This window comes from Citrus clementina, unplaced genomic scaffold, assembly GCF_000493195.1.
Source record: "Citrus clementina cultivar Clemenules unplaced genomic scaffold, Citrus_clementina_v1.0 scaffold_9, whole genome shotgun sequence".
NCBI classification, from domain to species: Eukaryota; Viridiplantae; Streptophyta; class Magnoliopsida; order Sapindales; family Rutaceae; genus Citrus; species Citrus x clementina.
Genome location: NW_006261964.1, coordinates 8,501,116 through 8,513,829, shown reverse-complemented (window position 1 = coordinate 8,513,829; position 12,714 = coordinate 8,501,116). Strand labels below are relative to the sequence as shown.

The following is a 12,714-nucleotide window of genomic DNA, read 5'->3' as shown; positions in this document are numbered from 1 at the left end:
TGAAAATGTTCGTTTACCATACGTTGTTAACTTTTATTTGAAATTATAATTTTTTTCACAATAACTATAACTTAAAAATTACAACATTTTAATACCAAAAATACCTAGTATCTATGATATTATGAGTTAATGTAATGTGTCTAAATTATGTGGTACTTTGACGGTCAATGTATCTAATCTCTAAGTCCAACTCAGCAATGGCTGAGATTCAACTCCTCTCTTATGTTGAGGCTTACTTGTCTCCCCACATTTGGGGTTGAATCTATTTCCCTCCAATATTAAAGTGAGAGTAGATCTTCCTCCAGTACTAAATGGGTGTTAACCTTTGGATTGTGCCATAATAAAATTATTAAAGAGAGTTTCAACCGATCTTTAATTGTAAATATCAATTAAGATATGATTGTAATATATAAAAAAAAAAACACTCAGCCCACGAGTGAGCTGTATGTGTTGGTGGGTTCTGAAATGTCTCGCGGAATTCTTGCAGTTATACTATTTGAAGGGATGGATATTTTTAAAAATTTAAATCTTGAATTTTCTTTTTTGTTTTTTTGAAAGAAAAGAAAGTCACGTTCATTAACAGTTACAAGCACATGAGTGAGGCCCAAATTAATTTGGCATTAAGTTTTTAAGTGTGAATTTGAGAAAGAAAGTCCATCTGTCATTTAATTGCACCAGCATGTTTCACGAGCATCTAAGTGAGGCCGTAATAAATTTGGCATTAAGTTTTTTAAGTGTGAATTTGAGAAAGAAAGTCCATCTGTCATTTAATTGCACCAGCATGTTTCACGAAATTGAAAGTAACGTGTATATTTATGTACTGGAAAATGACTGCCATTCAATTTAATTTCAATTTGTCCGTTCTAACGCATAGTGGACTGCACCAGCCCTGGGCTGGGCATTTCTCCGAAAAATTGTAACCATTGATTTTCTTAACTTCACATGGAAAATGGAACAAGAATAATTTTCCAATTATAATATGAAATCACTTTATGCTGGGTATATAATGTTACGAATTTTACTTTTTCTCTGTTTTGGGATTACAATTCCTTATTCATCATTTGATTCGGTCCATTTAGACCTATCAAATTTAATAACTTCTTGGATTTAACAATGATATTCCTTATTCGTCGTTCCTTTCAAAAGAAATGGTCTTAATTAAAAAAAATACATTTTCTTTTATACGTATTTACGAGATTTTTTTTTATTTAATATCTTTTTAAATTGTATTGATCAAATATATTTATTCACTGGGCTCAAGTGTAGAGGTATCCTTTATAAATTTTAATAATTAATTTCGTGATATAGATATTAAAATATATGTAGGGTTTTTTAATTGGAATACATAAATAAATCATGTTAATGAATAATTTTTCTTTTGAAATAATTATATAAAAGAATCTTCTTTTAAATCAACTAGATAATAAAGTTAGTTTTTAAAGCTCTCTCTTCAGCTTCCTCAACCGCGCATTCTGATCTCACCAGTTATCACTAGCAGGAAGAGAAAAGGGCCAAAAAAAAAAAAAATCCTTGCCAGAGAGAAAAATAGCATGGAGAAAGAACCTAACGAGTGGGGCCCGAAGGCGTGGGCCCATCTGTCGGCTGTGCGAGCCCAATCACCGTTGATACAGTGCATCACGAATTACGTCTCAATGGATTTGGTGGCGAATACCCTGCTATCCGCGGGTGCATCCCCGGCCATGCTTCACACCATCGAAGAAATCCCCGACTTCACACCACACGTCCGCGCTCTCTACGTCAACGTGGGCACGCTCTCCGCCAACTGGCTACCGTCTATGAAGGCCGCTGCGCAACTGGCGTCTCAGTTGGGTAAGCCTTGGGTTCTCGACCCCGTTGCCGCTGGAGCTTCCGGTTTCCGGTTAAACGCTTGCTTAGAGCTCGTCCAACTTAAGCCCACCGTCATTAGAGGCAACGCTTCCGAAATTATCGCGCTCTCTCGGGCCTCCGTGGGACCCACTAAGGTAATTTTTATTTTTTTTTCAATTTGTTTGCTCTCTGAATAACTAATAATTTGGCATTGTTTTGTATCATCAAATTCAAATCGTCGGGCATGTTAGGAGTTATTTTGGCACATATTGTTGATTACAATAATGTTTAATAAGATAAGCATAGTGATAATGTGTGTTTACGGGCTTACGTGGCATTAAGGGATTGATTGGTTGGTGGTTGCAAGTGACACCCGATGCCAAAATGTGGCGCTTATGTTAAAATTAAAAATTTTGTTCCTATGTATCATGGGAGACTCGCACTTACCATAACAACTAGTATGTTTATTATTATTTTTTATTATTATTAAGGGTGTAGATAGCTCCCATGAGTCGATGGACGCAATGGAGGCAGCAAGATGCTTAGCTGAAGCAAGTGGTGGCATAGTTGCTGTGTCTGGAGCGGTTGACATTGTAACAGATGGGAGGAGGGTTGTTGGTGCTCACAATGGGGTGCCCATGATGCAAAAAATTACAGCAACAGGATGCTCTGTCACTGCTCTGATTGCGGCTTTTGTTGCAGTTGATCCTCCGCACGCTTTTGAAGCCACAGCTTCAGCATTGTCTGTATATGGTATTGCTGGTGAGATGGGAATGAGTATGGCCAAAGGTCCTGCTTCATTGCGGATGCACATGATAGATTGTCTCCATGGGCTTGATCAAGCTGCTCTACTTTCCCGCACCAACATCACCGCCTTGTCATGATCCTTTGCCTGAGGACATATGTAAATGGTACGTTTCGTTGAGTTGTATTCATTTAGGATTAGAGAAAAATAGTTAGCTGCTGCCAACATGATTGAGACCTTGTTTCATTTCCTTGCAATTTGTTCTTTTCTTTTTCAAGTAATATAAAGCTTAAAGCCAGAATATTTGGGGAATGGACACATGATCAGTGTCCAGGACTCCATTTTTTCAATAAAAGTAATCTATAGATCATAATTGTTAACCTCTGTTGATTTCAATTTCTTTTCATTTTAAATGCTGGTGAACATTCTTCGATTAATAAAGTCTCCTCTTTCAGCAAAAATCAAGCAAGAATGCTTTAGTGTGTCATATCCATAATAGTATAGTAATGAAGACATGACAATATTGTAATTACTACATATTTTGACTCATAATTATCACATTGACAGAGTGAAAATGGAACCATGTGACACTCTTTCATGATCAAACGGACATATGCACACGAAATCTTACATTGTAATACATTTTCAGTATTTGAGATTGGCGGTGATCCTAAGCAGTGATTCTGCACCATCTGTGACATGTTGACCAGCTGGTATCAATGGTCGCACCTCAGCCAGCCCACAAGCATGCTTGAACTTTCCTGTACCACCAGTCACTGACAAATGTGACATGGTACTTCCAATCTTGTACACACCATAGAAGTTGAGGCTATCACCATATTCTCCTTCTTCAATCATAGCTGTAAATGCCATCATCTGTGTCGACCCATCTGCTGAGCTTGCCACATAAACTCCTTGAGCTTTCCCCAGAGCCTGTGACCTCAACTCAGGGCTAGCCGTTAGTATGTCATCAATGACAGTGATTGTTCCAAAACCTAGTCCCAATCCATCAGGTCCTAGTTGAGTCTGAGTGTTACCATTTAGGCTCTGCTGATTTCCTTCTCCTGCAAAAGTTGTACCGGCTAAGCCAGTTCCCAATGGGACTCCATTCAGACCATTAACTATTGGAATGGCACCATCGGCATTAGGGATGGCAACTCCATCTTGGGGGGGAAGGAACCCAATCGGCCTAGCAAAGGGCACTTGACCGCTGTAGATGTTTCCTAGCAAGCCAGTGATTGGTCTTGCCGTGGGGTTACTGCCCCCAAGTATGTCATGCATATAAAATTCAAGAATGGGATGTTCTCCAGCAGCCGGGGCAGGGTCAACTGCAGCCACAAATATGGTCATCTGTGAAGTTAGAATTAGCATTGTGAACAGGGATGATCGCTTGGAGTTGAACATCATGTAATGTGCGTATCTGAGGTATCCAAGACGAGAGAGAAATGAAAGATGAAGGTTTTTTGGATGAGTATGCATGTAGGAGGCTGATTTTGGTCATTTTTATATAGAGGCAATGAGCAAATTGAGGTGGGGTTGGTGTTAATTCTGAATATCGAGGAGTGGTTGGAACTGGAGCTGTTTAGCTGAAGCATACTGGTATTTGGTAACATACAAGCCTTCGGATTGAGTGGTTGCAGCAAGGGAGAGAGCTTTTTGAAGCAGTTAAGATATTATTCTAAGACAAAATCTGATGTTACAAAAATGGGCTTTCTGAGATGCAACAATCAACAGCAAGATTTATGTAAAAATGGTTCTATATCAGTAAGTATAAACACTTTTATGCATTTTCTTTCCTTCCACTTGTGTTCTCTGTTTTTCATATTTCAAAAGTGAACAACACGGACTCCCACATGAGAGTGGTGAATAGAAGAAAAAAAGGAACAAAAGTTGAAGAATGCAAAGTTATAAATTGCAAGTAATTCTCGGTGCCCACAAAAAATAATTGATCTTAATCGACCTCGGTCAAGACACTATTATAAGCTTTAATTAATGTTCAACAGCAACCATAACAAGGATAGCCAGTAGCCAGACCTCTTCAAATTTTTAACCGAACATGAAGTTCTGTACAACGAATTTAAAACATAGTTACAACCGTAACTCTCTACTGGTTGGTTCAGAAAGTGCCACGTCATCACTCCACCTTCGGCCTTTTCTATCTACACTATGACTAATACAACAACAAAAGCAACTGCTTGCTACATGCTTAGAGGAGCAAAAGTGGGTGTGTCAATGGAGGCAATACACGTCCATTGTCACCGTTATTGTTTCCTCAGAAAAATTTTATCAACTTGCAATCATAGTAAGGCCTTCAATAAACAAACAACACACTGCCGTCAGAAGAAATTGAGCAGGAGGAAGCCAATTTTGTTAAGCACAAGCATTGACAGGGGATATTTAACAAGAACAGCAGCCGGTGGAGTTCCACCTCCACCATTAGATTTGACAGAAGACAATGTTAGGCAGGTCATAGCCGATGCTCGTGGCGAGGTTAGTAGCTTCCACGCCCCCCCCCCCCCCAAAACCTAGATTTATTATCTCAATTTTGTTCATTGATAATCTTGTTACTATGATCATTCAATCTTGTGTCCCTTTTCTGCAGCTTGCCCAGTTGTTTGACACTTCAGTTGGCATAACAGGTGACAACTTTTAAGCTAAGTGTTGAAATCTTCATTATTTTTTTGTCACTTTTTTTCTTTTTGGTTAAAAAATGAAATAAATTATAGGAGTGGCTGAGCTAGCTGAATTGGATGGACCCTTTGTGAAGATTAGACTGAGGGGTCGGTTTTGGCACAAACGTTCAACTGTTATTGCAAGACTCGCCAATTACTTGAAGCAGAGGATCCCAGTAAGTCCACTACCTTGTCGAACATGATCCAGTGCGTGCTGTCGTGCGCGAGCGTGAGCTTGACGGTGCGCAACTGCATGCACTAATCAGGACCCTTTATCATGTTTGTCATGTGATAGCTTAGCTTCAGAAAATGATTAAATCTGTTGCTCTGATACTGATAGCAAGCCATGCTTGGATTTGTTTGCAGGAAATTTTGGAAGTAGATATTGAAGATGAGAAACAGTTGGATGATAGCCCTGAAAACTTTTGAGACAATCGGTAGCCGTTACCATTTTCTTTGAAATGTCAATGTTAATAATTTTCTTTGCTACTGGTCTGTTTGTGCACCTGCAAAATCTGGATTTGAACCCCATAGAATTGCAGAAAAACAAGGCTTTTTCACAAGTTTTTCATTATCCATCAAACCTTTGTTCAAAACCAAAACAATGAAAATTTAAATAAAAAAAAAAGAACTGTATAGCCTTCTGCCACTTTTTGATTTGGGTAAAGAGGTAAGCACCTGATACAAACTAACCGTTTAATCATACATGATATACATCAACGTTCTACAAAATTCCTTGATCACGCACTACAAATATTACATCTTACAGCTGAATATAGCAAGGATCATGGATACAAAATTTCATTGGCAGGGGAAGCCTTCGGTTTCTGTGTTGCTTTACGACAATCTCAACTTGAATGCACAAAAATTCGATGTTGTTAGAATACGCAGCTGAGATTTACTTCTCAAGCTGTTTTAAGGGGCGAAAGAAAGCTCAAAGCTGGTTGATTTCCTTCATTTATTCCTTTTTTTTCACTTTTCTTTTCTGTAAGTTGGGATGACGAGATCAATATCATTCAAGTATACATTGCTGAGACCGGAAGTTACCACCTGAAAACATTTCAATGAGACGATTTTCAAGCCGTCTTGACCCTGGACCAGGCCTCAAAATATCAGCATCACCCCAAACAGAACACGTGTTATTCCCAGGCTCGCCTAAGCACCATCCACCAGGTACAACATTGCCAGGGCTGCGATTCAAAATTTCTCTGTCAATGCGATCAAGCACAGGATCATCAAACTGGAATTGTGAAGCAAAGATTGCTCCGCTTTGAATCATATCATCAAACTCAGTGGAATTAAGTGTGCAGTTCTGTTTGGATGGCTTGTCACAGGCTACATATAGCAAGCTATCGTTTATGACAGTCTTGTTGAATTGGTGAGAATTACATAGAATGGTAGGAAAGTAATTGGGAAAGGAAGAAGGAGTGTTTGATAAATACATCAGCAGAGTCCTTGGAAGGTTATCTGTACCCAAAATGCAGAACTCAACAAAATTACGACTTAAAATGACAACAGCTGAACCTGCAAATAATAAAAAAAGGACCTGAACTGTCAGTTCAACATATCTAGTTGTCCCAGAAGCAGAAGGTAATATCAAGAGTGGCACTTGATGGACCTTCGGCCCAAAGCTGAGCAAAAATTTTACACATTTGCCAAGGCACAGAAACTGCAAATTACGCAGGAAGGAAAACTTAAACAAGCCTCATGCAGTGCTAATTTGTATAGAGCAACCAATGCATCCATGTTCTCAAGCCTGACAGAGACCAGATACAGTGCTCGCTTAACCAAAAAGAAAATGAATGAAGGAACATAATGGTTAGTGGGCCAAAAAAGGCTGCATCCTTAAAGTTTCAGAAACAGAAAGGGAAGAATCTGCAATTTTCAGGAATCTCAACTGAACTGAACTATCTGCGCGGGGATCTAAAAGTTTGATTATCATCATATAGAAACATTTTAGCCAACAGATCTCACTCGAATCGTGGATCCCTTGATGGGTTGACTTTAGGCATGGTTTGAGAGTCTGGTAAGTGCTAGCCATCTAAACCTCACACTTAAGCATCCTGGCTACCACATGGTGCGCTGTAAAGTCATGAAATCCTAGACTCTTGATATTTTAATACTAACAAAAATAATTATCATCAATATCTTCAAGTTGTGAAGTAATGAACAGTCCAAACTTTATTAATACTTTCATTCCAAATCACCACAGAATTTCACTATTAGAAATTGAAGTACAAACTAAAGATTCTTAATTTTGTAAACTTTTGACCTGGCTTTACACCTTTTAGCACAATCTAACCCAACATTTTTTCAATTATTGGCAATTAATCAGTCCAGCTGGGCTTTTTGGCTGAATCTCTACTCCTGTAGCTACTAACGTCCTCAAAGTCTTCTAACCCAGTTGAAATTACCCTTTCATCCCATTTCCTTACAGTACGCTACTGCCCCCCAAAAATGTTGTTTCTATTTAGGATACAACACTACAATCAATGCACAGAGTCTAAAGATGAATTTCAAATGGTTCACGTTCATACATTTAGACCCTCTATCAAGAGATTCTAGATACATCAAGCATGATTCTAAAACTTGGAAACCATAAAGCTGTTCCTCACTTGGTCAAGTCTGTTCTAGCTGCACCAAGAAATCTCAACTCTTGTAATCCATCTTACTATATCTACATTTCATCCTACAGAATTTTGTGGATAGAATTGTAAAACAAATATTATGGCTGAGACTTATAAAAGAGTAGAAAACAAATTATAGGTGCACCAAACATGCTCCATGTCTCCACCCTAGGGTTATGCAAAATTCTTGTTAGCATATATAAATTCTAACTAGAAGGTTCTCATGTTCTCAGAAATCTTTAAGAATACCTCATTGGTCTCTGGAAAAATTAAAATTATAAAAAGGAATCCAGAATTTACATCACATAAGAAAGTTTACCTTCTACCATACAAGTTTTGTCACTAATGCAGAATCCAAGAACATGATATTTCGATATTGAACCATTAAAACGAAAAAATGAAAATGTGAGAAAAACCAATCAAATAGAGGCCTAAAAAGAACCAAAAAAAGGAAAACAAACACACCCACATACCTGAAAACAATCTGAAAGCATTGGGCAATTGTCGCTTTTGAGAAACATAAAACATTGGGTTTTGCTCTGAAAGATAAAGTCCTGGATCAACAATTATCCTCTTCATTCTACTCGAACTACAAAAAAACCAAACCAGATTCATATCATTAACCTTCATTTACTAAAAAAAAAAAGCATCATTGTGAGCGGCTGACAAGAAAAATAATTAAAAAAATAAAGCAGAAATACAAATATGAAACGTGAATAAATCAAATCATACTCTCTCCAGTCAAGGTAGCTTGTGTGGTTCACAAAGTTAAGTTCTTTCGGCATATACGATAGAATGTGAAGAAGATCTGCAAACATTTTTATTAAAATATTAAAATATAGATTCAAATTACAATTTCTCCAAATCTATAAAAATAACCCAGATGATAAAAGCAATTAAAAACCCCCTAAAAGAGTAAAATTTTAACTAATTTGCAACAATGCCATCGAATTTGCTCAAAAGAAATTAAAAAAATAAAATTATACCATCTTGCTTAATAAGGGGATAATCAGCGGCATTCAAGTTGATGAACCAATCCCAGTTCTTCGACAACTTCAACAGGATCGACGCGCCATGAAGCGTCGACGAAATCGAAGTCGAGCCGGCCGGGTAACTAAAATCAGCTTTCCCAATTACGTCGACGTTTTGGGCAGCCCTAAAAACGGGCACCGATTCGATCGTGACAGCCAAACTGTCGCGCTCAGCTTGCGGGGCTGACCGGTCCAAATGGAGCAGGTACTGGTTCTTCGGGTGATAAACAGCGTGCAACAACCGGACGATGCGGGCCGCGTCGCCGGCCGAACCGGAGATGAGGTAAGCGAGAGAGGGAGGGGCCGGGTGGGAGGGGATCTTGGAGGGGAATGCGGGGCGGGTTGGGAAGAGGAAGGGGTCGGATTGGGTCTGCGAGTCGATCGAGCGTCGAGAGGAGGATGACGTGGAGTAGAAAGAGACGAGGAAGAGGAGGGAGAAGAATAAGGTGGTGAGTAGAACGGAGCGCGTGGCTTTGGTTTGGTCCCTTGGGACGGACATTGACGGCGGAGTCGACGGCGGTGCTGACGGACTCGAATGGTGCATTGTTATTAAATTCTCTCTGTTATCGGTGAGTTGTTGGATTTGGATTGGGATTGCGTTGTGCTGGAGAATGTGTGTCGTTTTGATATTGCGCTCTTTTTCTAACATTTCATTTTCCTTTATTTTTGGGTTTTAGATTTCGTTGGCAATTGGCAGCTTGGTATCCTCTGTTGGGTGTTTGTCACTTTGCCAATTTCTTATTGTGCTTAAATTAAGGGTAATAATTATTCAAGTCATGTGCCATCTGATGGGAGCACCACCAAGTGGCTATGTATAATCTTGTATGGGAACATTTATTTCCTGCCGTCTTATGAATAAAGTTCCCCTTGAAAATACTTCTATACTCGTATCCTCAACTATGTTGACGACATCAGTTGGAGAGACCTATACAATTTATTTCCTTTGATTTAGAGTAAATATCTTTTAAATATTAATGGGATCGGATTTTAGAGATAGAAAAATTCTATAATGCCGTAATGAAAATTACGGTATCAATATTGTAGTAGATATAAATATCGTATATTATATGTAGAACTAGTAAATATAAAATAAAATTAATAAATTCATACAAGATTATTAATTATTTAAAAAATTTACATTCTTTCTACGGAGTTTTAATGAAAAATATTTTATTCATTTACAAAAAAAAAATCTTTAATTAAATAAAGAAAAAAATTACTCATTAATTATACAAAAAGTTATATTAAAAAAAAAGTGGAATATGTTTTATTGAATCGGTTTAACCATAAATTATATATTTATTCTAGAACATTTGTATACTTTTTCCCATTTTCTATAATAATATCTATTCATTACACAAGTTAATTAAGTATAATTATTTATCTTAATATGGATCAAGTAACAACAAAATAAAAAAAAATTCTTATATTACTAGACACATATATGATATATCAATAAAATTATATCTAATTTTGAGTTTTATGCATACTTCATGTAGTTTTAAATTTTTTACTTGTACTTATAAACAATTTAGGATTGTTGTTCGAAAAAGTGTAAAAATATGTAAATTAACCTTATCTTACAATAACTATGAAAGATATTAAAATAATTTTTTTTCAAAATCCAATTTTGAGAATAAATTTCATCCTTAATAAAACATCACACGTATTACATAAACGCAAAACTACCATTATTCAATCTAAATAAAAAAATCAATAAATATATAAGGTAATAAACATTATAGTGAGTTTTTATTTTTACAATTGTGATTTTTTTTTGTGCAGTAACTCTTATATTAATTTACTTATTTTACCTTTATTCATAAGTTTTATGCATAATCTACAAAATTTATGTTTTAATTTGCACTTAATGTTGATTTACTCATTTTATATTATATTTGTAAGTTTTCATTTTATTTACCATAAATACATCATTTTATTAGTTTTATAGTAATTTATTGTTTTACCTTCCTTTTACAAGTTTTATGTTATATTTTCAAATGTTTTATTTTACAGTTATTGTTGATTTAATAGTTTTATTTTATATTTGTAAGTTTTTTATTTTGTTTACTATTAGTACATTAGTTTACTAGTTTTATATTAATTTACTTGTTTTACATTCCATTTTACAAGTCTTATATTTCATTTTCAAAATTTATATTTTTATTTTGCGCTTAATGTTGATTTACTAGTTTACGTTATTTTCATAGATTTTTTATTTATTTACCAATTTTATTGTAATTTACTTGTTTTGCTTTTACTTTGCAAGTATTTTGTTTCATTTCCAAAATTTATCTTTTATTATATAGTTAATATTTATTAGTTTTAAGTTATATTTGCAAGTTTTTGTTCTCATTACTAGTAATACATCAATTTACTAATTTTATATTAATTTAATTATTTTATCTTCCATTTACAAATCTTATATTTAATTTCTAAAATTTATATTTTATTTTGCACTTAATATTTATTTATGAGTTTTATGTTATATTTGCAAGATATTGTTTCATTTACTAATAATACATCAATTTACTAGTTTTATATTAATTTATTTTGTTTACCTTCTATTTATAACTCTTATGTTTAATTTCTAGAATTTATGTTTTATTTTACAATTAATGTTGATTTACAAGTTTTATGTTAAATTTACAAGTTTTATACTTCACTTACATAATTTATATTTAATTACGGTATTAATGTTGTAACTTTAATCACAACATCATAGAATGACCCACAAGTTTCTTAGTTGTATTTTAAAATGTATGTATTTGTAAGTTTCAATTTAAATTTTAATGTACATATATGATTGTGACAATTTAAAAGAAAAATGATAATAATTTAAAAAAATAGTTGAACTTGGCCTTTGGAAAACAAATTAAGAAACAAATAAGAGTGGAGCTTTTAACACACCTATAAAATTTTTATAACACACTTTTTTTAAAATTTTATTTCCTAAAATTCCCTGCGTTTTATTTATAAAATAAAAATCCATATATTAAAATTAACTAATTTTTTACCCTAAAACATTCTATCTTAAAAGCTTTTATTTGTAAAATGCATATAAATTCTAAAATCCTAAATTATTCCTTCTTATTATATAATTTATATTTTCATAACACTAAACTCTTATAATTTTCCCAGAAGAACGAAATGTTTGTTTAGAGAATAATTTATTTAATATTTAATTAAAAAAGAAAATGAAATAAATTATATTTGGTTATTTTAAAGAATTTCCATTGGAAAGGGGTTTTACAAGGAGTTCTGCCGGGTGTCAAGAGACCTACTCAACAAATAATTCTGTTTGGAAAAATGGGCCAAAGCCCAACTATGTTAGCCCAGCAAACATCAATTTAAAATCAACTAAAAAGTTCGGAAGCCACTCTTATCAGAGCCAGGTTTCGATCCTGGGACCTGTGGGTTATGGGCCCACCACGCTTCCGCTGCGCCACTCTGATTGCTGATTCATGGTTTCCCAGTTTTTAATCTTAACCAATCTGTAGCTAATTGACCCTCCACGTTTACGAGAGGGCAAATTTCACAACACCCCAACATTCAAAGGACTCTTTTTTTCGTATATAATAATAAAGTTGTAGTTTTAACTTCTTTAAAGCATTTTCAAATATTTAAACAAAATACAACTGAAACGAAAAAAACGTATTATTTTTTTATATTTTAAAGGGAAATTATTAATATTGGATTTTTTTTTAAATCAATTTAGGATTTTCACAGTAATGTTTTTGCTCCAATTAATTTATTTCCTCTATTTAATTAACAGTTATTTGATGGATAAACAAAGTTTCGTAGGCTTAACT

At 34.9% G+C, this 12,714-nt stretch overlaps 4 protein-coding genes and 1 non-coding gene across 6 annotated transcripts; 2 read left to right on the top strand and 3 right to left on the bottom strand.

Moving 5' to 3' along the window:
* Positions 1-1,484: 1,484 nt before the first annotated feature.
* Positions 1,485-3,306, top strand: LOC18032648 (hydroxyethylthiazole kinase). 2 transcript variants are annotated; one of them, XM_006420460.2, is made up of 3 exons: positions 1,485-1,982; positions 2,319-2,738; positions 3,222-3,306. In XM_006420460.2, the coding sequence occupies exons 1-2, from the start codon at positions 1,551-1,553 to the stop codon at positions 2,709-2,711; spliced, it is 825 nt and encodes a 274-aa protein (XP_006420523.1). In that variant the 5' UTR covers positions 1,485-1,550; the 3' UTR covers positions 2,712-2,738; positions 3,222-3,306. The 2 variants fall into 2 exon arrangements, with proteins under 2 accessions (XP_006420523.1, XP_006420522.1); XM_006420459.2 differs by lacking the exon at positions 3,222-3,306 and adding an exon at positions 3,140-3,207.
* LOC18032865 (dirigent protein 16) lies at positions 3,218-4,419 on the bottom strand. The gene has a single exon (XM_006420458.2). It carries the CDS (start codon positions 4,049-4,051, stop codon positions 3,218-3,220), a length of 834 nt encoding a protein of 277 aa, XP_006420521.2. The 5' UTR covers positions 4,052-4,419.
* Positions 4,420-4,723: 304 nt separating this feature from the next.
* On the top strand, positions 4,724-5,870 carry LOC18032093. The gene is made up of 4 exons (XM_006420456.2): positions 4,724-5,062; positions 5,175-5,211; positions 5,299-5,420; positions 5,611-5,870. The coding sequence occupies exons 1-4, from the start codon at positions 4,739-4,741 to the stop codon at positions 5,671-5,673; spliced, it is 546 nt and encodes a 181-aa protein (XP_006420519.1). The 5' UTR covers positions 4,724-4,738; the 3' UTR covers positions 5,674-5,870.
* Positions 5,871-6,219: 349 nt separating this feature from the next.
* LOC18033296 (beta-glucuronosyltransferase GlcAT14A) lies at positions 6,220-9,666 on the bottom strand. The gene is made up of 4 exons (XM_006420454.2): positions 8,858-9,666; positions 8,604-8,679; positions 8,345-8,460; positions 6,220-6,768 (listed from the first exon to the last, which is right to left on the bottom strand). Exons 1-4 carry the CDS (start codon positions 9,549-9,551, stop codon positions 6,257-6,259), a joined length of 1,398 nt encoding a protein of 465 aa, XP_006420517.1. The 5' UTR covers positions 9,552-9,666; the 3' UTR covers positions 6,220-6,256.
* Positions 9,667-12,285: 2,619 nt separating this feature from the next.
* On the bottom strand, positions 12,286-12,357 carry TRNAM-CAU. Its single transcript has one exon. It is a non-coding gene; the product is annotated as a tRNA-Met (tRNA).
* Between the last annotated feature and the right edge of the window lie 357 nt (positions 12,358-12,714).